Genomic DNA, 27787 nt, shown 5'->3' with positions numbered 1-27787 from the left:
ATAGCTATTTAAAGAGGCAGTCAGCAACGCTTGGATTAGCTGCTGCTTAAGTAGTTCTAGCTCTCTAAGAGTTTGTAGAAATGCTCTAACAAAGGATTACCTAGACTTGAAACATTGGCTCTATTCTTCATAGAATCCATGGAAACCCTACTGTGCAGAAAGAGGCCATTCACCCAACAATATTCAGCACTGACAATAATCCCACCCGGACCCTATCCCCATAGCCCTCTTCATTTACCCTGCTAGTCCCACTGACACCAAAGGGCAATTTAGCATGGCCAATCAACCTAACCTGCACATCTTTGGACTGTGGGAGGAAACCGGGAGGAATGCTGGAATGGTGGCGCATGCTCAAAATCTGAAGAGTGTGACTGGCGCAGAGAGTTTCTGAGTTCTGGTCTTCCCAGCCCATCACAGCAGAGAGGCGTGAAGTTCCCTGAGGGATTGTAGAAATTTCATTTTAATATATTAGCATATCATTAGCAAGCCCTCTCTTCAGGGCTCCCCTCTGCCCACCACTCCAAATCACTGGATGTTCAGCAGGTGCCAATGTGACATCACTCCAGTGCCATTTAGAACAGGCCTACAGAAGTGTGAACCATGTGCCTTCACCTCCGACAGGGGAGGGGGGGGAATGGTTTCCGGAGCAGAGTGCTCAGACACCCAGCACCCTCCAGGGCATGAACTGCTCAGGGACACCAGAGAGGAACTCGAGGGACATGAATAGGTTCAATTTGGGACTGGGGTTGGGAGTCGCAGAATCGCCATTTCAGGGAGAGGGGTCGGGAGGGGTCACTTCCAGTCCTTATCTTTCATGCTTGGCTGCCCCTTGCCTTAAGTGGGGTTGGCAAGAGGTTGGAACAGACATAGCACTGCCATTCTCACACTCCACAGGGATAAGGTGCTGGGTGAGCTTGGTGGTTTCTCCAAGCTTGGTGTCATGAACAGACTGGGTGGTGACTCTGTGGGTGAACAAATTCAGAACAAAATAGTGATCTCGCTACACCAGTTCTCACTGGTGCCCACGAAGTGCCTACAGTTTCTTAATCTTCCTCACCTTTTCACTATGTCTAAATAGATCCCAAGAATCCACAGTTGATGTTGAGGCAGCCTGCTGACTTCCATGCTCTTTTGCCTGAGATGACCTTGGAAAGAACGCTGGGGGCTGTGGGCTGTAGCGAGACTTTGAAGGTTCAGGCCTGCTTATTGGCAACAGGGACTGCTTCCCTGCTTGGTGTCAGGAGCTGGAGATCTGTCACCCATTGGATCAGTGTGGTGCAATATCCTGTGCCCAATGTGAGATCAGATGAGAGACCAATTTACACAATACGGTTGAAACTGAGGCTCAGAGCACATGCCAAGTGGCTATCCTTCCCCTTCCAAATGGGAAAAATTAGAAGATGAATTAACTCCCTCTTGTTGATCTTAGAGCATCATTGCCAGTTCTGGGAATTAGCTGCCCAATTCCCCCACACCACAGGATTAGGCGTGGCATGGACCAAGAATGTAAAGCAAACAAGTAAAAATAACTATAATTTCAAAAAAACCAGGAATTTTAGGAAATATTGTGTGATTAAAGCTCAGCTTTTATACTGCCCGACTACAAGGGGTGCAATAATCAATTTTACAAAGAACAAAGAACAACACAGCATGGGAAACAGGCCCTTCGGCCCAACGAGCCCACGCCACCATCTTAGTCTATTTTCCTACACCTCCCTTGACCCATATCTATGCTTATGGTACCCCCATTGGAAACCAGATTAAGGGGAGAATAATTTAGGGACAATTTGTTGCACCAGCCTAAAAGCACATCTTTGGGGTGTGGGAGGAAACCGGAGCACCCGGAGGAAACACACACAACCACAGGGAGAATGCGCAAACTCCCACAGACGCTGGCCCAAATCCATGCATCTGCACAGCTAGCAGTGATAGTCACTGAGCTGTTGTGGTGCCCAACTGCTGGTCCAGTTTTAAGCATACTCAAACAACTCGAAGTACTAGGCTACTCTCGAAACATCCAAGAGTAGCCCACGCACGACCCACCGTGTGTATGCCCCTCGTTAGACAACAAGGTGGACCGACACACCTGCGGGGTAAAAGAGAAAAACATCAACACATGTAACAGTTAATTTCCAGGGATGTCCCGAGGCTCTGATCCTTATTTAAAACAGTCTCCTGTAACCCTCCATCCCTACTTCGCTCATGTGTCTATCTAAGTAAACCTTAAACAAGTCCAGCGTGCCTGCCTCCACCACCTTACTTGGCAGTGCATTCCATACCCCCACGACCCTCTGTGTGAAAAACCTCCCTCTCGCATCCAAATTATACCTCTCCCCCCCTCACCTTAAGTCCGTGGCCCCTCGTGATATTTGTCTCCAATCTAGGAAAAAGCCTACCACTGTTTACTCTACCTAATGCCTCTCTGCAGACTGTGTAAAATCCCTGGATGGGATTTACAAGAAGAACACTTGTGACTAATGTTACTAACGTCAGAAAAAATATCACATGCCATTCCAAAGGACCTTGTCAATTCCCTGGGAGCAAAATAACCATGATCCATGAATGCATTTTTAGATTTGTAGATGTATTTCTCAGCTTTCAGCTCAACGTTTGAGATAAGACTAGATTGTGCATTGAACAATAAATGAACGAGGAGTTCAGAAAGGCTAAAGGATAAACCTTGCCAGATATATTTGGATTAGCACTGACGTTTGTGATATTTAACCTTGATCCTGTCTCTCAGAGCACGCATCGGTTGTGTCAAGTCCACAGTCAGGTTGTTTTGATTTTAATTGGAACCTATTGCCCAATTCAAGGACATTGTTAGTTTTCTACCCTGAATTCAAAACAAAAGATATTCTAAGCCAGATTTGGAAATTTTGCTAAAATGTGTAATGCCCTGAAACATTTATCAAAATGTGATTACTTTATCATGACATTTTTCAAATCATAACACTCAGTTGATTTTGCAGCACAGCGAACTGAGAGACTCGAGCGGAGACCATTTCATGGGCTCCCCACTGGACACCATGGCCTCCGCGCATCTCCTGCAGTCGGATTTCCACACTGTCAGATCCACACAGTGCGGAGCTGCATCATTTTTTGAAATGCACAGTTAAATCTGTTTTAAGTATCACTAACGGGCTCGGGACTGAAATCCCCAGGCCCGCTAGCATCTCACCTCCCTAAAGGAGTGTTTCACTCCTGTGTGGTTTACTGTTGCTCCACACTTCCAACATATTTTCTGGCTCACTTGTTTCACTTGGGGACTCCCTTGAATGTGTGTATAAGGATGTGGATGATACTGATGTTTTTCTGTTTTAATCCACAGGTGCTTCAATCCGCCTTGTTGTCCAACACGCGATAGGTCATACGAGGGCTGTTCTAGCTTGTTTTGAGAATGGCCTAGTACTTCACGTCGTTAGTGTACACTTAAGCTGGGCAACACGACAGCTCAGTGACTATCACTGTTTGCTGTGCAGATACATGGATCTGGGCTGGTGTCTGCGGGAGTTTGCGCATTCTCCCCGTGTTTTCTCCGGGTGCCCCAGTTTCCTCCCACACCCCAAAGATGTGCTATTAGGCTGATTGGTGTAACAAATTGTCCCTAAATTAGTCTTTCCTCAATGTGGAATGCCATTAGCATAGATAAGGATCATGGGTGGAGAGGGGACTCATAATGTTAAAATGGTGGCGCGGGCTTGTTGGACCGAAGGGCCTGTTTCCCGTGCTGTGTTGTTCTTTGCTCTTTGTACTTATGGGGAGCTGGTGGCCCAACCCCACTGGAGTGAAGGGAAGGGCAATTGATGTCCTTCAGAGGGTCGAGTCCCACAGGGGCACTTGGCAGTGCTAGCCTGGACCCCCAGCACTGCCCAATGGACAAAGTGCCAGTGTCCAGGGGGCAACTCGGCACTGCCCATTGGGAACTGGACAGTGACAAAGGGGTGAGGCTTATTGGGGGCAGAGGGTCTGGAGGGTGATATGTGAGGGTGGGGGGTTCCTGCTGCCGCTCTGCCTAGGAATCGTCTGGGAAGAATGGAGGCCAGCAATCAGGGCAGACTTGGGTCGGGGGGGGGCGGGGCGGAGGGGTGGGGGGTAGGGACAGTGATCAGTGAGCGGCGGAGTGCCAGTATTGTGGAGGCCATGGGGCTGGCCAGCAGTGAGGGAGGAAGTTAATGCCGATCTCGGCACTGACAGTGCTTATGCAGTGGCCCACTGAGCATGTTGATTTTAGCCTCTCTGATGGGAATAGGCCCCGCTTCCTGAAATTTAATGATATTCACGCTGGTGATCTTTACAGTGCACAGAATGCGGGAGATTTGTCTCTGAACTCGCACTGAAAGAACAATGTGAATTGCTCTAGTTTTCATGCGAATTCAACACTTGGAATTTTTTTGGGAGAACTCCATCCTAAAAGTCTATAAATAAATTCTCAGATGTCTTGAAGCTACTGCAAACCTTACTTCATTTGAAGTTACCTGCAAAACAAAAACATTAAAGGCCCTATTTTATCATTAGGTCGCACCCGTTTTCTGGGGCACATGAACGTGGTAAAGTCAGGTGTGAGGCCACTAATGCGATCCACCCCCACGTCCACGCAAGTGGCCACTTTACTGAGACCCAGAAATGGGTGCGATCTGAGGTAGGTCAGATTGTTCTCTGGTTGGTCTGGGGGGGTGGGGAGAGGGGGGGGGCGATCATTATCTGGTTGTGCAAGGGAGGACCAATTGTTGTCTGGTTGGGGGTGGGAGGGGCGAATCATTGTCTGGTTGGTGGGGGGGGAAGGGCCGATCGTTGTCTGGTGGGGGTGGGGAGGGAGGCGGGCCAGATCATTCTGTGATTGGGAGGAAGAGGGGAGTGAGGCCAAATCATTGTCTGGTTGCATGGAGGGTGGGGGAGGCCCGATCATTGTCTGGTGGGATGGGTGAGGGAGGAGGGCCAGATCATTCTCTGGTGAGGGGGTGGGGAGGGAGGAGGAGGAGGCGAGTCAGATGTTCGTCTGGAGGGGGAATTGGGGGGGGCGGGGGAGGGGTGAGGCCAGATCATTCTCTTGGGGAGGGAGAGGAGTGGGGCCAGATTGTTCTGTGGGGGGAGGTGGGAAGCGGGAGGCAGATAAGATGTATCCCTGGGGGGAGGATGGCTGATCGTTCACTAGTGCAGGGGGGGGAGCAGATGGATGTCTGGTGGGGAGTGTAGGGGGCAAGGGGGTTCACTGCGACTCTGCGGGAGATCAGAGGGGGGAAGGAAGCAGGGGGTGGTAATCAGTCTGGGTACTGGTGGGGAGTGGATAAGGGAGACGTTGCTCCCACTTTTCACTCTCAGGCTGCTTTCTGCGGCCTGGGAGCGATCTGACATGGGTGCGCTTTTTCAAATTTTTTTTTCTAACGACACATGCGCAGTTCAGATCTCCGATCATTTCGGGCGTGCTAAGTCCCACCCACAGCGTGAATGGGACCCGTGATTTTTTTTTCAGGCTGGGTGCATATGGGAGCGCCTGAAAGTAGATTTCCAAGTCAGATCTGAATCATACCCGGATTTAGCACTTCGAATGAAAATGGTAAAATCAGGCTCAAAGACCCATCCTGCTTGGGCCAGAATGTTTTAATTAATCCAAACTCATCTGACAATTCGAAACTTGTAAAATTTTACAAGTCCCAATTCCTCCTTAAAAATAATCTTCAGCTGTTAACAGATACAAGTTAAAAAGGGATGGAGTAAAGTTCTCAAATGGACATCATCACAACATCACCCATGGTCCAGGAATCATTCAGTCTCTCTTTTTCCCCAGTATCTCATTTCAAAATCATCCTTTTTGTGGTTCTAATTGTATCAGGAGTGAATCTTTCAGCCTAACAAGAAATTTTAATCCAAGATCAAGCCAACGCAGGATTTGTCATAATAATTTCAAATATCCCAAATTTTAATCAACCTTTACAATTGAAACGATCTCAGTTTCACGTGTGTGAATTTGTATCCAGTTTAAAATTCCAACACTTCTCTCAAAATATTCTGGAATCATGCTTTTGATGTGGAGATGCTGGCATTGGACTGGGGTAAACACAGTAAGATGTCTCACAACACCACGTTAAAGTCCAAAAGGTTTAACTCTGAAAGCTAGTGGCTTTTGCTACCAAATAAACCTGTTGGACTTTAACCTGGTGTTGTGAGACTTCTTATCATGCTTTTGGCCATTGAAACATGAATCCAGATCCATTGCCCATGATAAGAAACTTCATCAATTACATTTCCTGTTTTTTAAATCTATTTGCCTTAAATCACAATCTATGATCAAAAAATCATGCAGAAAACATTAAAGCAGAGAAACTTAACACCCAATTTAAAACAACAATGAATTCCACAAGCATTCTCATGATTCTGTTTTTAACCTTCTAAATTCCTGTGATTAAAAACACATAAAGTTTATCCCAAGAAAGAAAAACCTTGTGTTCAAAACCAAAATAGACAAATCTACGAACATTAGATAAACCAAGTAGAACTGCTCACCTTATAACTGTAATTAAACCCTTCCTCTAGACAGGTACTAATTGGTACCTGATTTAAGAGAGAGCTTGGCTCTCTCATATTTGTTTTTAAAGAGAAAGTTTCAAGTATTTTACTGTGTCTCCTCCCTATTCAGTAATAAATTCAAGTTCTGCCTTTTCGGCTGCCACTTTGCTGGCATTCATTTCTTCGTGGTCTTTTTGTTCCTGTGGAATTTTTGACCTCACACGATTTTTCAAAAGAATAACCTTTGGTGTCCCCCCACCACTTTTTCACTCCCCTTGACTGATCCACTTTACTTTGGGCTCAGATTTCACTCAAGTCAGCTGCTACTGCTGGTTTTACAATTGCTCAGCTTACAGTATCAATCAGATGATTCATACTCACCACTATCTCCAATTGGCCTGAGCGAAAGCCCATCTCATTGCCAAATCTGTTAGGGCCTGTTATGATGGTTTTCTTGTGGTATTTGAAATCTATCATTCCCCTCACGTAGCCAGACAAAGTAACAGTGTTTTCAAGATGATTTATTAGAACTACAGCTATAGAACCCTGAATTAAGCCATTCAGAGAGAAAAATTCGGAAGTACAGAGGCAATTGAAAACTCAGCTTGAATTACAAGTAATTAGCATGTATCAAAAAAATGAATAGGGATTGTCTCCATCCAATTGTAAAAGGTTACATCTTATAAAAGCACAGTTTTTAAAACAATCACAATCATCATGCGGTTACTTAACTATAATGTCCAATTTATGACAGATTTTTACTTGCTTCAATTGAGTATTGTTTTCCTATATCTTTAGGCATGCCAGCTGTGTCTGGTTATTAGAACATGGATCATCCCCTTGTCCAATGCATGATTTAAAGGCCTCCTCTCAGCATAGTATCTTTCTCTGTTTGTTATCTGAAGGTCAGGTGGCTGGAACTAACTGCTCACTATTATGCAGTTAAACATTGTGTAGGCCTTTGTGATTTGCCTCTGTTAACTCTTTCATTGGATACAGTTATTAATTTGACTTTTCTTCCTCCATAATTAAAATTATGGGTATAAATCCCCCTCGATGGCCCACATCAAGATTTTACTTGTTCAGTCAAGTGTGTGCAAAACACATTTACGGATTAAGCCTTATGCAACTCATTAAAATATAACTGATTCACATTTTGTATTTTACTCAGGAGAGAATAGTAATTTAAAATAAAATCTGAAAACGTTGGATAAACTTAGCAGGTCTGGAAAAATCAGTGGAGAGAAGCAGAGTTAATGATCAGAAATCTCCAGCCATTCATCCTGGTGGGATTTTCTATTCCTCCTGACAACGCATTGTGTCTGAGGGTTTCCCACAGGGTGGGGTGACGTCAGTGGGAACCCCACTGCCAGCAAACAATGCGCCACCTCCCGCCGACAGGTAACATGCAGCTGGGAGGCCAGAGAACCTCACCCAACCTTTCAGATCTAAATTGTCCTTCTAGAGAATTATAATTCATTGCTTTCTTTGCCTTATCTTCGTCTTAATTATTCAGTGTGTCAAATATTCATCCTTTAAAGTGAATCGCTCCAATCCTCTCACTTGCCAAGTCACCACTATTCCCATTAAGAAAGATGTATGCTATGCTAAGGGACTGCTAATGAGAAGTAAGAGGTATTATCATGGTTGAATCCTTTTTCACTGTGCTGTAGACAAAATGATATGGTAAATTCTGCAAATTCAAATAAACTACGGATTCAATTGGAATCAATATTATCTTTTAATGAATGATTTACAAATGATAACATTCTAAGACAACAGCAAGACTTCAAAACATTCAAATCACCCCTGTTGAAAATTACACATAGGCTGGAAGTAGCCTCCTGACATTGGGTGACCAAATTAAAACCCAATTAACAACATATTCAGTCCTGTCAAAGTAAAATTGTACCAATACCTGCAAACAAAATATCTTGCCACTTATTGCATTAGTTCATTAGTTAAATAGGTTATGTATCTCACCATCACAGGCACAATGGACCAAATGGACAATGCAGTATCACGCTATGATCAACAGAACAATTCGTTGATGGGGGTTTGACACATTTGATAAAAGTAGTTTCACCTCCCAATGCAACTCAGAATTAAAATACATATCTGTTAGATAAATATATTTTGGTTAGTTTTGAGATTCATTCTAAGTAACATATATGGTTATAAACAGAAACAAATTTTTCTTTTATAAAATACCCGAGTAGCATCATTGGCATTGTTTTACCACATTTTCCATTGTCCTTCCCTGCAAATATATAAATCTTTTTGCACTTATATAGTGTACCTTAAATTGAGAAGATTCGGAGCACGTTACTTGAAGGAGGAAATGAATGAAGTGGTCAAAGAGCAAAGGGGAGATAATATGGTGAGGTTAGGATAAGAAACCAAAGATGCAGTTGATCAGGAAGGTTTTGAGAAGGACTTGGAAACAGGGAAGGAGGCAACCAAACAGAGGAGCTGGGTATAGAATTTTACTAAAATTCTGAGAGCGAATAAACTGGTACAGATAATGGAACAAGGAATAAAGAGGTCCAAGGCTAGAGGAGCAGAGGGTGTGTGTTGGAGTAAAAGATTGGAGGAAATCATATAGGAAGAATTGGATGAAGGTCACATTGAAAAATCCATTTGGGTTTTCGTCTGCAGATCTAGCATGGACTTGATGGGCCGAATAGAATGCCTTAAAAACAAGGCCAGGAAGTGATGTCTGGGGAACAGTGGAACTTGAAGTGAACAGGTGATGGAAAAGTGAGGCATCGGATGGGATTTTCCAGTTCTGCAGCAGTAGGCATCACCATGAGTGGAATGAGAAAGTTTAGGGAGCGGCCAAACATTACCTGGGTTAAAAATGTGACCGTTTATGGATCGAATGGCGTAGAGGTAATATCAGAAAGTCCAACTATGGATGTGTTACAGAAGTCAGGCATCTTGACAACAAAGGCATTGATTGTTAGGTTTTTGGCATCAGCAGGGCACAGATTGTGCTAAGACTGGAGATGTTGAAGAGATGAGAGAGAGGACCTTCAATAACAACAGAAATAAAGAAGAAAACTGAGCTCAGGGCTGAATTGGACGCTACATTTTTGTATGTCTTGAAAGAGTTGGAGAGATAGACGGAGGATGTTTATGAAATTGGGCTTAGTGATGCAAGTGGGGGAAAAGCACTGGTGAAAGCTTTAACTCATTTAAATCTTATCAGACAAACGATTTCAGAGAATGACAACAACCTTCAGACCAAAAGGAGAAGCAGCAAGATAGAACTATATGTCATCAATATACATGAGAACATTAATCTTAAACTTATGATCTATGGACTTCAACACAAATTGCAGCGTGCAATCCACCTTTCATTTTTTATTCTGCAGATTAAGCATTTTGCAACATATTGTAATTATTTGTATGCGAAATATTAATAATTGTGCAATTCTTTTCTTATTTTACACTTGATTTTTACTTTAATGTTTGTCTATAACTGTCATGAATTATGATTACTTGTTTTATTTGTGTCATCACAATTTGGCACCTACTGCTTTGATGATTTTTCAGTAAACCAAACCATGAAACCAACCAAAAAAGTACCAGCAGCACTGTTAAAGTGTGGCTTCTAGACATTACTGAGACCACATATGGAGTACTGCACACAGTTCTGGTTCCTTGAGGAAAGACATAATTAGAGGCAGATCAGAGAAGGTTCACTAGATTGTTTCCAGAGATGAAGGACTTGTCTTATGAAAAGTGATTGTGCAGTTTTGGAGCAATGCTCCCTGAAATTTAGAAGAAAGCGAGAATATATAATGGAAATATGTAAGATGCTGAAAAGAATTGGCAAGGTAAACATAGAGTGGATGTTTCCCCTTGATGGGCATTCTAGAATGAGAGGTCATAGTTTTAGTCTAAGGGATGGCAAACTTAAAACAGAAGTGAGGAGGATCAAGCTTGAGATTGAAGAAGCCAAGCTGACTGATCAAGAACCTGGGTGAGTGGATATCAAGGAAGCAGATGGGCTATATAGATAAGATGATTGAGTGTGAAGAAGATGGAGGATTAAATGGAAGTAAGGGCATTATATGATTAGGACATTTTGGATCATGAATTTGTGGAATTCTCTAATCCAGCGTGTAGTGGACACCAGAGCACTAAACAAATTTAAGGAGGGGATAGATAGGTTTGTAATTAGTGGCGGGATGAAGGGTTATGGTGAGCGAGCAGGAAGGTGGAGATGATGCTGAGATGAGATCAGCCATGATCATATTGAATGATGGAGCAGGCTCAAGGGGCTGTACTGCTTACTTCTGCTCCTAGGTCTTATGTTCTAATGTTCTTATGAGCTACTTGCTGTCTCGCTTTACCGCCCCTCAACATAATCTAGTGAAATGCGTTTGGTAGAAGTGTCACTTCTGCTTTGAGACAAGAAACCAGAAAATCCCTTTGGGTAGACAGCACATGAGAGATACCAGAGGCAAAGTGAGCAGACAATGGTGTCAATTGTTGCAGAAAGATCAGCGATCTGGGAGCAGATAGGGAGCTACAGTCACGCAGGATGTTGTTTATAATTTTAAGTAGTGCAGTCATGTTATTGTGGGCTAGACAAAAGCGGATTGAAGATACTTGAATGAGGAGTCGTGAGAGGGACAAGACTGTAGTCACAAAGCAACCACCTAATTCCAATCTTTGAAGCAAAACAAGTTTGAGAAAGGCTGGCAGTCAGAGATGGTGAAAACAGTCGGTGAGTTTCTTGACGATGAGGGTGATATAGACATTTTTTAAAAGACTCTGGGCAGATGCAGCTAAGGTAAACAGGCCAATAGTGTCAGCAAGCACGAGGTTCAAGAAGTCAAATTGGCTGATAAAGAATATGGATGAGTGGATATCAAGCAAATAGATGGGCTGAGTAGATAAGATGATTGAGTGTGGGAGAAGATGGAAGATAACATGGAGGTAAGGGCACTGTACAATTAGGACATTTTGTGGAATTTAGGGGAGTAGGAACCAGTTGGAGGAGACAGAAATAGTTAATTTAGATGACCTTTATTTTGTAAAACCTGTCAGCAAATAGTAGATGGAAACCACAAGATTCATTTCTTAGTTACTTTCCATGTGCAATTACTTATCATTCTGAGTAGCTTGTTTACTGTCATTCTCTAAATTGTATTCTGAGGTATCATCCTCCTTTTTGGATGTGAAGGAAGACTCAGAGTATGCTCCCATATCCAGCACTTGCAAGAACTTCAGCTTTTCAAATGCAGTTTCTTTTACTCTGCTTGTTGTGAGTCTGTTGTCTCTGTGAAATAAAAACATTGGGTACAGTGAATGTGATATAAGATTGAATTTGCATTTATACAGCATCTTTCATGACCTCCCAAAGTGAATCATAGCCAATGAATAATTTTGATGTGCACATCATATTGTGGGAAGATACACCAGCCAATTTGAACACTAGAAGTCTCACTAACAGAAATGAAATAAACAGATAATCAGTTTTATTAATGATAGTTGAGGAATATATATTGACTACTTACTTCCCCGGCTTTTCTTCAATAAGGATATTTACATCTGAGAGCCACAGTTTAACATCTCAAATAAAAATGGCAACTTTGACAGTGCAACACTCCACAACTATTAGAATGAAGTTTCAATTTGTGCACAGGTTTTTGATTGAAGAAGCTCCCTTCTTAATTAACTTTCTAAATGTCAACTTGTTTTCTTTGTACTTGAACCTTTCGCCATAATGAACTCTTTGCTCAAACCAATTTCATTTATGCTTGTGCCAGCTGAGAAATATGTGTTCCACACTGTCATTCCAGTAGCTGATGATTCTTTAAATAGGATATGTGGAAAACACCTCTGTTTCCAAATCTGTCATTAGAATAGTTGCCAGCTAATGTCAGAATTGACCTATCATTATTTTCATTTACCCTGGTGTGATTTCACAAATTGTTTCTTTCTTGTCAGTTTTTCTCCATCAATTTTCTGTTCTTCAAAAGCCTTGCCTAGTTTCACAGGGACTGCTACTCTTGTGTCGATGCCCCTGAGCTACTTGATGTGGGCTACATCAAAGATAAATTCTGTCCTTTTCCAAAATGCACATAGTTGCATTTCCAGAAAGAATTGGTATTGGACAGGATCAGGAATACTTTTGTTCTCTGCCCCAGGAGCACAGAGATCAATTCTAGTCTTACCTAGCGAACAGGAACAGGAATGATATTCTTCTCTCTGCCCAGAGCATTGAGTCCAATTGTAGTTTCGCTCATCACTTCTCTGACCTTTTCTCCATTCCCAGCACCATCCATCCTTTCTAACTGGGATTGCCAATTACCTGCAACATTGAACTTAATGTTCCAGGTCTACAGCTGCTTGTAACTGGATTCACACTGCCTAATTATAACTTTTATATTCTAATAATGGAATTGAAACCAGCACATATGTGATTAAGAAATGGAAAATCACTGTTTAAATTCATTATCACCTTAAACCAGGACAAAATGGTTGGCATGCTCAATTCCCCACCTCCTTTCCAATTCTCTCTCGCTTTCTTACAGTCATTTATCATGTTGATTTCCCTTACTCATCTGAAACTCCAATTGTGTTGCGCCATGAATTCTTTTTTCTCCCTGCTGTTTTGTATTTATGATTCAGGATTGAAAGACATTTTTTGGTGTCACAAAGAATGATCTGTTTTGGAGGTAAATCCATATAAAAGACTCTTGTACATCAAAAACAGCTGATTGCCACAAAACTGTGGAACTTCCAGTTTTCCTCAGTACTGTCTCCCCAGACTCAACTTATTCAGGATGGTCCAAGGGCCAAAGGGTTTAGTATCACAGATAGTGTGCTGGGCAGTCAAAGAGCCTCAGGTATAATTACAGAAGGCAGGCTTCCTCTTCATGAGCACTTTCTCCGTATTGAAGAGAGGAGCATTCTTCTCCTCTTTGACAATAAACACCTACAATGGTGTTGATAATTAAATTCACCTTACCTGAGATAAATTCCTTTGATGTTTGGTGTGGATTCAAAAGCATCCTCTGGGATGACAGAAATCTGATTGTTCTGGAGGTAAATATATTCAAGAGACTCTGGCAGATCAGATGGAACATAGGAGAGCTGATTACCTGACAGATCCAAAAGCTGAACACAGGAAACAACAAATTAAAACTGACACTCTTATCCGTTGTACAGAAAGCTGTATTATTTTCATTACACAAACCATAGAGCAAATGATTTTAATGCCCTCAAGCAGATATTGTAACCTTGTAGGCAATTTGGCTTTAGCTGAACAAATTGAAAATATTGTCGGGTATAAATGGCCCTAAGGGTCTAAAGAAATATGGTTATAAAAACATAAATCCTCTCATTCTCTTCACTCTATGCATCAATTCCTTTACTCTTCTAAAACATTTCCTAATGCCACTTAATTTCATTTATGTTGCTATTTCAATGATCTTCCATAGTATTCAATAAATCTATTAATAATGGAGTGAAAATTGCCACCTGAAATTTTCCTTACTTCCAACTGATTAATTTTTCAGTAGTATTGTCTGATATGTGAAACCATCAACACAGCTCAGAAAGGGTGCAGAAACTCACATTACTTTTCAAAGTTTGAGACAATTGGCTAGAAACATAATGCTTTTTTGGGTGTTAAATAGACAGCTAAGCCTCTGCTGTGCGAGGCAGGAATACAATGTTCACCAAGCTGTTATAGAGTATAAGTATCCATGCCCATGTCTGCATATACAAATAATAGGCTGTGTTTGAGGTCCCCTTTGCAAAACTGGGTCAGCCTAAACACAGCCAGCTTCTCCTTAATCACATTGCAATAAAAACAAAATCTCTGACACACAGCCATGGTACCCATTCAACTACCCGATCGATCCAACAATTGCACTTTCCACGTTTCGCCCAACAAACACAGCCAGGCTTTATGAAGATCTCAGCTTCAGGCAAACTGTTCCACATTACTTCACAGCTTGCTTCATTCAGCTGAGGGCTGATGTACTGAAAGCTCACAATAAAGACTGCATGTGTAGCAGGGAGGGAGCATGTGTGTTCATTTAAATATCCAACTTTACCTCTGCCTCCTGATCCCTTTCCCAAACATGCCCATATTGTTGCATTTTTATAATGTTATAAAAGTGCCAATCACTCATATGGGATTTGATAAAGACTTTGTTGGTTCATTTATTGAAACGAGGCACATGGAAACATTTATCAGGTATAAAGCTTGAAGACACCAGTGGCAAGGCTGCTTGTGTGTGCTCAGCTTAAAAGCAAAAGTGAAACTAAACTGAACCGCATGACACGCCTCCTTTTCAGTCATGTCATGCTGCAATCCCTTAAAGACATTTACAACATACATCAGGCATCACTGTTTGAGTGTCATCCTCTTCCATCTCTCCATGTTTTCCTTATCAACTCCTTTGCTCTGTCTTTTGTTTTTAAAATGGTTCTGACAAGTTTAATTCAAAGGACAAAAGAGAAACTTGTGCCTTACGCCTTATTACATCACATAAAAGTGATAGAAAAAGTAGCAAGCCTGAGGATTGGGAGCAGTCCAGAATTCTGCAAAGGAGGACCAACAGATTGAACAAAGAACAAAGAACAAAGAACAATACAGCACAGGAACAGGCCCTTCGGCCCTCCAAGCCTGCACCGATCACATGTTCCTAACTAGACCATCCATTTGTATCCCTCTATTCCCAGTCTGTTCATGTGGCTATCTAGATAAGTCTTAAATGATCCTAGTGTGTCTGCCTCAACCACCTTGCTTGATAGTGCATTCCAAGCCCCCACCACCCCCTGTGTAAAATACATCCCCTGCATATCTGTATTGAATCTTGCCCCCCCTACCCTTTACCTTGAACTTGTGACCGCTTGTGTTTGTCATTTCTGACCTGGGAAAAAGCTTCCAACTGTTCACCCTATTTATGCCCTTCATAATTTCATAAACTTCTATTAGGTCGCCCCTCAATCTCCATCTTTCCAGGGAGAACAATCCTAGTTTACTCAATCTCACCTCATAGCTAATATCCTCCATACCAGGCAACATCCTGGTAAACCTTTTCTGCACTCTCTCCAAAACTTCCCCATTCTGGCGACCAGAACTGGATACAATATTCCAAATGTGGTCCAACCAACGTTCTACATAACTGCAACATCATATGCCAACTTTTATACTCTATGCCCCATCCAAGGCAACCATGCCATATGCCTTCTTCACCACCTTCTCCACCTGTGCTGCCACCTTAAAGGATCTGTGGACTTGCACACCCAGATCCCTCTGTGTGTCTATACTCCTGATGGTGCTATCATTTATTGTAAGGCTACCCCCTGCATTAGATCTATCAAAATGCATCACTTTGCATTTATCTGGATTAAATTCCATCTGCTATTTCTCTGCCCAATTTTCCAGCCTACCTATATCCTGCTGTATTCTCTGACAATGTTCATTACTACCAACAACTCCAGCAATCTTTGTGTTGTCCACAAATTTACTAATCAGACCAGCTACATCTTCTTGCAAATCATTTATATATATCACAAACAGCAGCGGTCCCAGTACAAAGCCCTGCAGAACATTACTAGTCACAGACCTCCGATCAGAAAAAGACCCCTCCACTACTACCCTCTGCCTTCTATGGCCAAGCCAGTTCTGTACCCATCTAGCTAGTTTAATCTTTTACACTAGCCTGCCATGAGGGGCCTTGTCAAATGCTTTACTAAAATCCATGTAGACGACATCTGCGGCCCTTCCCTCATCAATCATTTTTGTCACCTCCTCAAAAAACTCAACCAAATTTCTGAGGCATGACCTCCCTCATACAAAACCATGTTGTCTATCGCTAATGAAATCTAGGACAGTTTCCATCTGGCCCTGGGGATTTGTCTACCTTAACGCTTCCTAAAACACCTAACACTTCTTCCCTTGTAATTGCAATTTGTTCTAACGGGTCTACACATCTCTCTGAGACACTACCAATCAACGCGTCCCTCTCCTTTGTGAATACTGATGCAAAGTATTCATTTAGGGTCTCACCTACTTCCTTGAGTTCTAAACATAATTCCTCTCCTTTGTTCTTGAGAGGTCTGACTCTTTCTCTGATAACTCTCTTGTTCCTAACGTATGTATAAAATGCCTTAGGATTCTCCTTAATCCTGTCTGCCAAGGATATTTTGCCCTTCTACTGAGTTTGAGTTCTTTTCTACTTTGTCTGCATTCCTCCAGTGCTTCATCTGTTTTTAGCTGCCTGGACCTTATGTATACCTCTTTCTTTTTTTTGATTAGACCCACAATTTCTCTGATTATCCACGGATCTCGAATCCTACCTTTCCTGTCCTTCCTTTCTACAGGAAGATTGATTAAAAGGGAAAAACATTTTAAAGAACCTCCCCCTCCCTTCACCAGGGGCATGGTGACCCCCACTGACAAAGGAAGCACCATCATCTCCTCAGGAAATATTTACAGAGGGGCCTCCCTCCCCTGCCATAAAGATAAAGGATCACCTCACTTCCCTCCCACACACACACACACACCACACAGGCTTAAGGGTGTCCCCACCCTCCCACCTCAGGTGTCCCTCAGCCAACACCCTGTCAGATATCCCCTCAGCACACCCTCCCCTCAGGCATCCCCTTCTCCCTGTGCTGCCCCCCCCCCGCCCAATCCCTCAGCACCCTCTGCTGAGGCGACCCTCTTGACTGCGTCAACAAAACACTGCCTTTTGCATCCTGGCACCGACACCCTGGTCTATCATGTTGGATCTGACTGGGGGGGGGGGGGGGGGGTGGGGGGGTGTCAAGGAGGTAAGAGCAGAGTCAATGTGCCCTCTACCACTGCCAGGCTGCAGAAGGAGAGGGTCCCCAGAGGTTCCTGGGAGTTGGATGGGCTCAGGTTTGCAGCAAGGAGTTGACGTCAACATTCTGCCCCAGGCTGGGGGTGGGGGGAGGGTCTAATGGCTATATTGCCCCTTCTAGCCCTGTGAAAACTGAACATCACCCTTGGCATGCAGATTTCAGGTATCTCATTGACCTACATTCTGATCTGTGGACTGAAAACTTTGAAGTGGGCTAGTCACTTTAACCTTTGTGCTCCCTGGATACCTGGCAGTCTTCCAAATCATGGCAGCACTCCAGTCTGCAGAACAGATTCCCCTTTCCCCAAAAAGCTGCAGATGTGAGAAGATCCCTTTTAGGCCCTCTGATTGACAACAGTCAATCACTTTCAGGGGGGTGGAGTGATTCCCTTCTCCACAGCTGCTCACAGAGCCCCATTCTTTTAACACAGCATTTATTTCATAGAAGGCTCAGACCTTTAAAATACCTTCAACCCTTAAAAAGCCTTGTTTTCGTTCAATATCAGTCCAATCCTTTTAACTCTCCTTTGATTGACAGCTTAATGGATTTTAGACAGCATGCAGCCAGGTTTGTTAATCTTTCCCTTCACTGTTAAATACATTTCAAGTACACCCATCATTCCTAACATAAAAGGAAAACTTTTTAATCACTTAACTACTTTGTAGTTGCCTGAACCAACAATGCATAAGTTAATTAAGAAACATTATGGACAGAGTTCACAGATTTAATATTATTACATTTCTTTGGAGGGAATTTTCTACAATAATATTGTTCATTTGCAATTTTCATTTGCTTGGTTTTGAAAATCTATAAAACTTTAATATCGTTTTTCCTCAAATTTCTTCTTGCCTTAACTGGAAGTGTTTGCTACAATGTCTTGAACACCAGCAGCTTTCCACTGACATATCAAACTGTGATTGGACTATTTTAATATTATAGATAATATGAAAGCTAGATGGGAGTCAGAAGGAAAGCTCATGAGAAATTGAAGCAGAAACACCCTTGAGCCTAATCATCTTTAAAAGATCCAGGGTTCAATTCTGGCCTCAGGTCTGTGTGGAGTTTGTATGTTCTCCCCATGTCTGTGTGGGTTTTCTCCGGGTGCTTCTGTTTCCCCCCAGTGTCCAAATATGTGCAGGATAGGTTGATTGGGTATGCTACATTGCCCCTTAGTGTCAGGGGGACTAACTTTGTAAATATGTGGGATTACAGGGATAGGATTAGTGTGGGATTGTTCTCAGTGCAGGCTCAATGGGCCAAATGGCCTCCTTCTGCATTGCAGGGATTCTATTCTATTCTGTTCTGTCCACTTGGTCCCTTCAACTAATTCAATAAAAATACATTGCAACTAATTGAGGCCAAACGGCTAATTGTGCAACTCCTCAATAGTAAGAGCCTGTCAACCTGAAAATGATTCATTTATCCCTATTTTCTGTTTTCAGTTCCTTAACTAATTCTCTATCCTTGCTCAAATATCCCTCCCAACCACACAAACAATCCCATTTTATGCCTCCCTCCCTCGCTCCTCCCTCTCCTTCTTGCCCCAAACCTTTTGGGGGCAATTCTCCCAGCCCACGGCACCGGTCGGGAGGCCATTTAGCTGGAGTCGTCAGCTCTGCACCGGAAATCAGCGAGGAGCTGATTTAAATATTATAATCTCCATTTTAATATCACTAGCCTCCTCCACCCTGAACCTCCTTCCCCCTCAACCAGGAGTGATACACTCCAGTGAGGTTTACAACTAATGGGGAGCTGGTGGTTCGACCCTGCTGGAGTGAAGGGAGGCAACGGAGGCCCTCCAAGTGGTCACAAGGCTGGCTAGCTCAATTGCTGACCAGCGATTGGGAGGCTGGCAGTGCGGGGCTATTGCACATTCGCCAGTGTCCACTCTGACAGATGGGCACATGCGCAGTGGCTCGCTCAGCACTATGCTGCCAGCCTCTCTAGCGGGAATAGGCCCCACCCCCAGATTTTCAGCATGAATCTCCTTGAGGCACTCTACTGTGCACAGAGTATGGGAGATTCATTTTGAAAATCCCACTAAAAAAAAACAGCATGAGTTACTCCAATTTTTAAGCAAATTTGGCACTTAGAACACTTCTGGGAGACTCGCGGCCTTCATGTGGCATCTAATCAAATGCTTTTTGAAAATCCAAACATATTGCATCCACTGTATCTAATTTCCTGCTACCACTCCTTAATAATCTGTTCCATGAGTTAAAATCCATAGAATCCTTACAATGCTGAAGCAGGTTGTTCAGATTATCGAGTCTGCACTTACTCTCTGAAAGAACATCTCACCTATACCCTTCCCCTGCATTTTGACAGTAACCATGCGTATTTGCCATGGCTAATCCACCTAACCTACACATATGGTGACAGTAAAGGGCACTTTAGCATAACCAATCCTCGTAGCCTGTAGGGCTGTAGGAGGATACTGGAGCATCCGGAGGAAACCCACGCAGACACAGGGTGAAGGTGCAAACTCCATACAGCCAGTGACCCAAGGCTGGGATTGAACTCAGGTTCCTGGCGCCATGAGGCAGCAGTGCTAACCAGTATGCCACCGTACCGCCTGATGGCAGTCGAACTGACTGGTGGCCCCCTGTTTTCTTTCTCCTTAAATAAACAATGTTAAATTTGCTCCTTTCCAATACACAGGAACCATTCCAAATCTGAGAAATTTTAGAAAATCAGAAGCAGCAAATCCACTAATCCTGTACTCACCTTTTTTAAAAGAACAATAGTGTAGGCTGCCAGGCCCAGGGAATCTGTCAGCTTTCTGTCCTTCTAATTTCTCCAGTGCTTTTTCTTTAGTGCTATTAACTATTTTACTAATTTCCTCACTTTTGGGAAACCCTTGATTCCCCACTATTTAGAATAAAACAAAATAGAATCCCTACAGGGCAGAGAGAGGCCATTCAGCCCATCGCGTCTGCACTGTCTCTCTGACAGAGCCTCTTACTCAGGCCCTCTCACCGTAACCCACTTATTTACCCGACTAATCCCTCTAACCTATACATCAAATAGATTTCTTGCATTTGGATGTGTTTTCTAATGTGAAGACAAATACAAAGGCCGCAATTCTCCCATCCCATCTTGCTAATATTTTGGTGGATCAGGCTGGAAGAATTGCACGTGCATCGATTTGTAGGATTCGCACATGCATTCCCAGTGCGCACACATCTCCCAGCAATGGCTGTCCGAAGTGACTGGGAACACATTGGAAACTGGCGGGACCAGCAAGTAAGTAGTTTTAATCTTATTTTAATGTTATTTGAATGTGACTATCAGGCCTAGGACTGAATTCTCTGGGCCTGAAAGCATCTCCCACCCCGCCAGCATAATTTCATTCTGATGGCGTTTAGAGTAGCTCCTTACTTTCAGGGAACTAGTGGGAGACGCCGCTGGAGTGAAGAGGCGGCAATCGGGGTCACCAGGTGTTGGTCACTGGAGAGAAGGGGGGGTGGTGGTGTCCCTTGGTCAAGGGCACCCTGACAGTGCCAGCCTGTTCTCCTGGCTCTGCCCAAGGGGCAAAGTGCCCAAGCCCAGGGGCATCTTGGCACTGCCCACTGGGCATCAGGGCAGGGCATGGCAGGCAGGGCTTTGGGCAATTGGTGTGGGTGGGGAGGGGGTCTCGCTGCATAGGGATTGGTTGGGACTGGAGGGAGGTCAGCAATCAGGGTGGGCTAGGTGGGGTGTGCCATAGGGGATGTGCCTCCTGTGGGAGGGGTGGAAGGGGGAGTCTACCGGGGTGGGGGAACTGCCCCCTGGGGGAATCTGCATCCTGTAGAAGTGATCTGCTGGGTTGGGGTGGGATCAAAACTCATGGGGAGAGTGAGTGCTGGAGATCAGGGCGCTTCTGGACAGAGGTGAGGGGGGTGGGGGTCAGGGCTGGCTCAGGAATGCTTGTAGGGGGTGCAATCAAGCCATGGTGGGGGGGGGGGGCGGGTGAAATGGCAGCATTGCAGGAGTCTCAGGCTGGCCAGCAATTGAGCTGGCCAGCAAACTGCAGGCTGACAGTTTGGGGCCACTGTGCAAGCTTAGAGTTCCAGAACTGTCAGACTCTGGTGTGAGTAGGCCCTGCCCCTTGAGCTTTTAATAATATTCATGATTATGACCTCTGGATTACACAGAGTGTAGTCTGGACTCCCAGTGAAAAAACAATCATGATTTACATCAGTTTTCCCACAAATTCAGCACTTAGAACTTTTTTGGGAGAATTGCCCCCAAAGTATCAGATTACTGTCTCCGACATTTCCTATTCTCCATTATAATTTTTCCTTTCTCAACTTCTAAGGATCCATGTTTACTTTTGCTACTCTCCTCCTTTTTACGTATTTGTAGAAGCTGTTTTTACATTGCTGCCTAGTTTACTCTCATATTCTATTTTCTTCTGCCTTCTCAATATTTTGCTGATATCTGAAACTCACCCTTAACATTATTAATTTTCTTGGCAATATTCTAAACTGCTTTTAATGCAACTCTATCCTTAACTTCATCACTAAACTATGGATGTTTTTTTTTCCCATGGAGTTAATCTCTCAATGGAATAGTGATTAATTGAGAATAATGAAATAGTTCCTGAAAATGTTCATTACGTCCTTATAAGCTTGCAGGTTGGAGTTTCTATCAGTACTTAAGAACGATTATTTAATTTCAAGACCCCAAAGGTTATGGATTAGGTAAGGATAGGCTTGACATGGCCTTTGCTATTTCCAGAGAAAGAACAATAGAACATAGAACATAACAGTGCAGTACAGGCCCTTCGGCCCTCGATGTTGCGCCGACCAGTGGATCCAATCTAATGACACTCTAACCTAAACTATTCCAATGTTATCCATATGCCTATCCACTGACCACTTGAACGCCTTTAAAGTTGGCGAGTCCATAACTGCTGCAGGCAGGGCATTCCACGCCCTTACTACCCTCTGAGTAAAGAACCTACCTCTGACATCCGTCCTATAATTACCACCCCTTATTTTAAAGCTATGTCCCCTCGTGTTAGCCATCACCATCCGAGGAAAAAGGCTCTCGCTGTCCACCCTATCTAATCCTCTGATCATCTTGTATGCCTCAATTAGGTCACCTCTTAATCGTCTTCTCTCTAATGAAAATAACCTCAAGTCCCTCAGCCTTTCCTCATAAGACCTTCCCACCATCCCAGGCAACATCTGGTAAACCTCCTCTGCACTCTTTCCAATGCCTCCACATCCTTCTTATAATGCAGCGACCAGAACTGTACACAATACTCCAAGTGCGGCCGCACCAGAGTTTTGTACAATTGCAACACAACCTCACGGCTCTGAAATTCAATCCCTCTCCCAATAAAAGCTAACACAGCGTATGCCTTCTTAACAACCTTATCAACCTGGGTGCCAACTTTCAGGGATCTATGCACATGTACACCGAGATCTCTTTACTCGTCAACACTACCAAGAGTCCCTCCATTAGCCCTATATTCTATATTCCTGTTACTCTTACCAAAGTGAATCACCTCACACTTTTCCGTATTAAACTCCATCTGCCATCTCTCAGCCCAGCTCTGCAGCTTATCTATGTCCCTCTGCAAACTGTAACACCCATCCTCACTGTCTACAACTCCTCCGACTTTGGTGTTGTCAGCAAATTTACTAACCCATCCTTGTACACCCTCATCTAGGTCATTTATAAAAATGACAAACAGCAGTGGCCCCAAAACAGATCCTTGAGGTACACCACTTGTAACTGAACTCCAGGTTTAATATTTCCCATCAACCACCACCCTCTGTCTTCTGTCAGCTAGCCAATTCCTGATCCAAACTGTTAAATCACCCTCAATCCCATGCGTCTGCATTTTCTGCAATAGCCTACCATGGAGAACCTTATCAAATGCTTTGCTAAAATCCATATGCACCATGTCAACTGCCTTACCCTTAACCACCTCCTTGGTCACCTTTTCAAAAAACTCGAAAAGGTTTGTGGGGCACGACCTACCCTTCACAAAACCGTGTTGACTATCTCTTATCAATTTATGTCTCTCTAGATGACTATAAATCCTATCCCTTATAATTCTTTTCAAAACTTTGCCCACAACAGAAGTAAGGTTCACCGGTCTATAATTCCCAGGATGGTCTCTACTCCCCTTCTTGATCAAGGGGACAACATTTGTTATCCCCCAGTCTTCTGGCACTATACCTGTAGCCAATGACGACATGAAGATCAAAGCCAAAGGCTCTGCAATCTCCTCCCTAGCCTCCCAGAGAATCCTAGAGTAAATCCCATCTGGCCCAGGGGACTTATCTATTTTCACACTCTCAAGAATTGCTAACACCTCTTCCTTATGTACCTCAATCCCGTCTAGTCTAAATTGTTCATTGGGAGCACAGCAGAGAGGCAGCGATTGGTGAGAGGAGAGCTTATGGGTAAGCTACTGTGATTTTTTAACTAACTTTAGATTTTTTTCAAATTTTAAACCTGAAACCGGAAGTAGTCACAGGGAGGCCTGGGTAGTAGTTTTTTTTGTTTTTTTCTCTCGACCCCCATAAATTGGAACAGTGAGGAATCCCGATACTCTACGTGTGTTGAGTATGCCCCCCTTCCCCCTCCTGTAACCTAAAAAAAAGAGAGTGACTCGGAGTGAGAGCAGTTAAGTTTTTGTTTGTTTCTTGGTAAGGGATGTAATAGGGATGGCAGTGCAGGCAGTGCGATGTTCCTCCTGTGGGATGTTTGAGGTGAGGGACACTGGTAGTGTCCCAGCTGAGTACACCTGCAGGAGGTGCATCCATTTCCAGCTCCTTGAGGACTGTGTTAGGGACCTACAGCTGGAACTGGAGGAACTAAGAATCATTCGGGAAGCAGAAGCAGCTATTGATAAAAATTACAGGGAGATAGTTACTCCTGAAAGTGATACGTGGGTGACTGCTAGAAGGGGTAAGAAGCAGTCAGAGCAGAGATCCCCCGAGTCTGTTCCTCTCCAAAATAAGTACTCTGTTTTGGACGTTGTTGGGGAGAAAGACTCAACGGGGGTAAGCCATGGAGTACAGGTCTCAGGAGTAGATCCTGTCCCTGATGCTCAGGTGGGAAGGGGGAAGAAAAGAACAGGATTAGTGATTGGGGATTCCATAGTTAAGGGGATAGATAGGAGAGACTGTGGGAACGAGCGAGACTTGCGGTTGGTATGTTGCCTCCCAGGTGCCAGGGTCTGTGATGTCTCTGATCGAGTGCTCCAGACCCTTAAGGGGGAGGGGAACCAACCCCAAGTTGTGGTTCACGTCAGCACCCATGACATAGGTAGGAAAAGGGACAGGGATGTCAGGCAGAAATTCAGGGAGGTAGGGTGGAAGCTTAGGGCTAAAACAGAGTTGTTATCTCTGGTTTGTTACCTGTGCCGCGGGGTGGCATGGAGAAGAATAGAGAGAGAGATCATTTGAACTCGTGGATAAAGGCATGGTGCAGGAGAGAGGGGTTCAGATACTTGGACAACTGGGGCTCATTCTGGGGTAGGTGGGACCTCTACAAAAAGGATGGTCTGCACCTGAACCAGAGAGGTACTAATATCTTGGGGGGAAAATTTGCCAATGCTATTCGGTGGGGGGGGGGTTTAAACTGATTCAGAGGGAGGATGGGAACCTGAATTGTAGCTCCAATGTACAGGAGGATGAGAATAGGGAGGTCATGGATAAGGTTTCTAGGTTGCAGCAGTGTATTGGCAGGCAGGAGGGTGGTTTGAAGTGCGTGTACTTTAATGCGAGGAGTATACGCAGTAAGGTGGACAAACTTGCAGCCTGGATTGGTGCCTGGGACTTCGATGTTGTGGCCATTACAGAGACATGTATAGAGCAGGGACAGGAATGGTTGATGCAGGTTCCGGGTTCAGATGTTTCAGTCAGAGCAGAGAAGGTGGTAGAAGAGGGGAGGCATGGCATTATTAGTTAAGGACAGTATTACGGTGGCAGAAAGGACCTTTGATGTGGACCTGTCTATTAAGGTGGTATGGGCTGAGATTAGAAACAGGAAAGGAGAGGTCACTCTGTTGGGAGTTTTTTATAGGCCTCCAAAAAGTTCCAGAGATGTAGAGGAAAGGATTGCAAAGATGATCCTGGATAGGTGCGAAAGTAACAGGGTAGTTGTTATGGGGGACTTTAACTTTACAAATATCGATTGGAAAAGCTATAGTTCAAGCACATTAGAGGGGTCAGTTTTTGTCTAATGTGTGCAGGAAGGTTTCTTGACACGGTATGTAGATAGGCCAACAAGAGGTGAAGCTACATTGGATTTGGTACTGGATAATGAAACCGACCAGGTGTTAGACTTGAAGGTAGGTGAGCACTTTGGTAATAGTGACCACAATTCGGTTACGTTTACCTTAGTGATGTAAAGGGATAGGTATATACCAAAGGGCAGAAGTTATAGTTGGGGGAAAGGTAATTATGAGGCTATTAGGCGAAATTTAGGATACATAGGCTGGAGTAGGAAATTGCAGGGGCTGGGAACATCTGAAATGTGGAGCTTATTCAAGGAGCAGCTACTGCGAGTCCTTGATAAATACGTACCTATCAGGCAGGGAGGAAGTGGTCGAGCGAGGGAACCGTGGTGTGCTAAAGAAGTTGAATCTCTGGTGAAGAGGAAGAAGGAGGCTTATGTAAAGATGAGACATGAAGGCTCAGTTAGGGCACTGGAGAGTTACAAATTAGCCAGGAAGGAGCTAAAGAGAGTGTTAAGAAGAGCTAGAAGAGGACATGAGAAGACTTTGGCGGATAGGATCAAGGAGATAAGTACTTAATTCAGAACAAGCAGGTCCTGCTTCAGGGCACATTATCCAAAAGACACATTGTTTAGGTACATTGGCCATGCTAAATTCTCTCTCAGTGTACCTGAATAGGCGTCAGAGTGTGGCAACTAAGGGATTTTCATAGTAACTTCATTGTATTGTTAATGTAAGCCTACTTGTGACACGAATAAATAAGCTTAAGCTTTACGTCCTCGATGCCAAATGGGCAAACATGGTGAAAAATAGTCTCTGCTCCTGACATCTCAAAACTGCATGCATCAACTAAAGAAGGAATCCATTTAGTTAATAATGCTCTTTATATATGAATGGGCAGCCAACACTCATTCCTTGGACTCATACAAGAAGAATGGGTCAGGTAACACAAACATCAAGATGAACAACAACTTCTAGGAAAGAAGACATAGAAAGACAATTGCAAGGAGTTGTGAATGGAAAAATGCTATTCTTGCAATTTCCCCAGCGATTTGTTCTGATAGTGCCATGGATATTGATAATCTCTTACCTGTAGATTAGCCAACTGTTTCCAAGCCCCTGGATAGACAGAGTTCAGTTTAAGTTTGTTATTGCTCAAGTAGAGTTCCTTCAGTTTTGTCATTCCTGAGAGTGAGCCATCAGGAATTGAATTTATTTCATTTTCCTTGAGCCTTAAGACATGCAAGTTCTTTGGTAGACCACTGGGCACTACATTTAGATTATTTCCAGAGAAATCCAATGATTCAAGCAGCCTCATTTTCCGGAATGCATCTGGGTGGATTTTGGGACTTGTTAGTTTATTGTAACTCAGATTAAGCTCTGTCAAAAAGTATGTGTGAGCAAAATCATTTCTGGAAATTTCAGAGATCTGATTGTGGAGAAGCATCAATGTCTTCACCCGTCGTGGCAAACCACTTGGGATTCTTTCGAGCATATTATTGTAGAGATGGAAGGTATGGAGTTTTTTCAGCCCCTTGAAAGCAAGCGGATTAATTTCTTTTGCCTTTATCTTGTTGTTATGAAGTAAGAGGTATTCAAGGTTTTTTATTTGCGTCAGCCAATTACCAGGTATTGATTTGATAGCATTTTTCTCCAAGTGTAAGAGAATAATATTCCGAGGTAATCCCTTTGGTATTTGAGTCAGATTGTTACTTGACAAGTCCAGGTATTCCAGGCTTGATAGTTTCCTTAATTCAAAAAGAACAAAAGTTACAGACAATTCAGAATTAATTTACATTTTTCTAGATATTTATGGCAGCCTTACCATTATTAAGGCCGACACACAACAGAGTGACTTAAAGTTCAACTTAATTGTAAAACAGAAAATTATTTAACACTATCCTCTTTGGGTAATTCACACCCATTCTTGGCCTTGAATATGGAACCTCAAGAAATACAGAGGATGGGATTTTCTGGCTACGCTCACTTCAAAACAGAAAAATCCCACCTGAGTCAATGCACCTTTCTATGGTCTGATCCTCATCCGCTATGATTCCTGTGGCAGACAGAATGGGAAAATTTGCCCCAGAGTTTTACTTTGGATGAACTGAGATAGTTTGAGCTGACTTCTGATTTAGGAACGTTCTATGGTGAGGAACAGGTAGCCACGTGGTAATGGTACTGGACTATTAATTCGGAGATCTAGGGTGGGATTTACGGCCTTGCTTGAAC

At 43.5% G+C, this 27787-nt stretch overlaps 1 protein-coding gene across 2 annotated transcripts in view; it reads right to left on the bottom strand.

Moving 5' to 3' along the window:
• Nucleotides 1-8276: 8276 nt before the first annotated feature.
• The window catches only part of LOC145347762 (podocan-like), a 52839-nt gene continuing 33328 nt past the window's right edge, over nucleotides 8277-27787 (bottom strand). For both annotated transcript variants that reach the window (XM_080195553.1, XM_080195552.1), the window contains exons 8-10: nucleotides 26646-27303; nucleotides 13496-13644; nucleotides 8277-11800 (exon numbers count right to left, since the gene is read on the bottom strand). In XM_080195553.1, coding sequence (XP_080051679.1) covers nucleotides 11623-11800; nucleotides 13496-13644; nucleotides 26646-27303 — 985 coding nt within the window. In that variant the 3' untranslated portion in view covers nucleotides 8277-11622. The remainder of the gene's footprint in view (nucleotides 11801-13495; nucleotides 13645-26645; nucleotides 27304-27787) is intronic.

The sequence above is a fragment of the Carcharhinus amblyrhynchos genome, chromosome 9 (genome assembly GCF_965287045.1).
Source record: "Carcharhinus amblyrhynchos chromosome 9, sCarAmb.v2.hapA, whole genome shotgun sequence".
NCBI lineage: Eukaryota > Metazoa > Chordata > Chondrichthyes > Carcharhiniformes > Carcharhinidae > Carcharhinus > Carcharhinus amblyrhynchos.
Note: the sequence above shows the minus strand (reverse complement) of the source record. Positions and strands in the feature narration are given on the sequence as shown.